The sequence below is a fragment of the Poecilia reticulata genome, linkage group LG7 (assembly GCF_000633615.1).
Source record: "Poecilia reticulata strain Guanapo linkage group LG7, Guppy_female_1.0+MT, whole genome shotgun sequence".
Taxonomy (NCBI): Eukaryota; Metazoa; Chordata; class Actinopteri; order Cyprinodontiformes; family Poeciliidae; genus Poecilia; species Poecilia reticulata.
This window is the reverse complement of record NC_024337.1, coordinates 5603699-5605071: the sequence shown is the minus strand read 5'-3', so window position 1 is coordinate 5605071 and position 1373 is coordinate 5603699. Positions and strand designations below refer to the sequence as shown.

The following is a 1373-nucleotide window of genomic DNA, read 5'->3' as shown; positions in this document are numbered from 1 at the left end:
TTTAAATCTGGTGGTGTCCTAAACAAACCATTTTCAAACCATTTTTACAGATAGGCTCAGATTATTTATCAGTATCAATCTATATGGGATTTGAATAAGTTGCACTTCATATTACGGGTGTTAGTTCTGTATTTTACTTGTGTCTATGTTCGAAAATCACTATAAATACATATTTTAGATAACATAACTTTAATAATTTATGCCTTAGTTGCAGTAGAAATAATTATTGAGTTTCTATCTTTTTTTATCCATATTAATTAGCTCAGGTTTAAACAGTTTTGCATAAATAYCATGGCACCTTGCATTTTTTCTCAAGGTCAATATCTTGCTAATATAATGTCATACCAGCTGGTGCCTATTAAAATAATTTCTACATATTTTATTTTGCACTTCAGACTRAATGCATCGTTTCAACACTATTTATTTTTCTTTCAGTAGAAAGAAAAAGAACAATAKGAAAATTGGAAWAGTTAAGTGGGAGATMTTTGGTAAAAGCTTGCATACCATTATTACWCCTCCACAATGTATTATTTCAATAGAAATATATAATATATATTCTTGCTTTGTAGCAAGATGTATCCATCTTCACTTATCGGTTTCATTTCCCTACCTGTCTTTGTGTGTTTTTAGGTTGCACAAGACTGGAATTATTTAATGAAGTGCCACCTAGTTGCCAAAACAGGACATTATTTGGTGCTCCGGGCACGAAGAAACGATTAGAGCAAATATGTCTCGGAAACAAACAGCAAAGCCTGTGAGGAGCAATAAAAAGGGTGAACTGGAGCGAAAGAGGGATGAACGAGCAGCTCGCCGTGCCATTGCAAAAGATCGGAAGAACCGCCCTCAGGATAACGATGAAGGGGCAGAGTATGTCAGCTTCTCCAATCAGCTCCAGGCGCTCGGGCTAAAGCTGAGAGAAGTCCCAGGAGACGGGTAAGAGATGGGAAACTGCTTATATTTGTCATGTGTGTTGCTTTTGGTGTGTTTGGTCTAGGCCTGAAACAATTAATTGTGATTAACCAATTATTGAAATAACTGTCAACTAATTTAGTAATGGATTAATCCTTAACTGAAGTATACAGACTCATAACAGGGCATTTGCTGAAAGAACGTGCCTAATTACTCAGAGCAGTAATTAGACTAAAATTATTTATATATCAAAAAATAACCCAATACCCAATACTCCTCACGTGGCATAGTTTTAGCTTGACCTGGTTAAAATTCTATAAAATAAAAAAACTCTTAATAAGCACTTTTATTGTTTCCCAATCAATAATCGATTAATACAAAAAATAATCAGCAGATTGGCCCTACGCTGTATTGTTGAGCAGAACGGGCTGAACGTTCCACATGTTGACGTTACAAGTATTTTC

General features: G+C 35.0%; 1 protein-coding gene across 1 annotated transcript in view; it reads left to right on the top strand.

Annotated features, from left to right (window-relative positions):
• Nucleotides 1-606: 606 nt before the first annotated feature.
• Nucleotides 607-1373, top strand: part of otud3 (OTU deubiquitinase 3) — an 8896-nt gene continuing 8129 nt past the window's right edge. The window contains exon 1 of the mRNA XM_008413028.2: nucleotides 607-933. Within this exon, the coding sequence (XP_008411250.1) occupies nucleotides 728-933 (206 nt within the window). The 5' untranslated portion in view covers nucleotides 607-727. The remainder of the gene's footprint in view (nucleotides 934-1373) is intronic.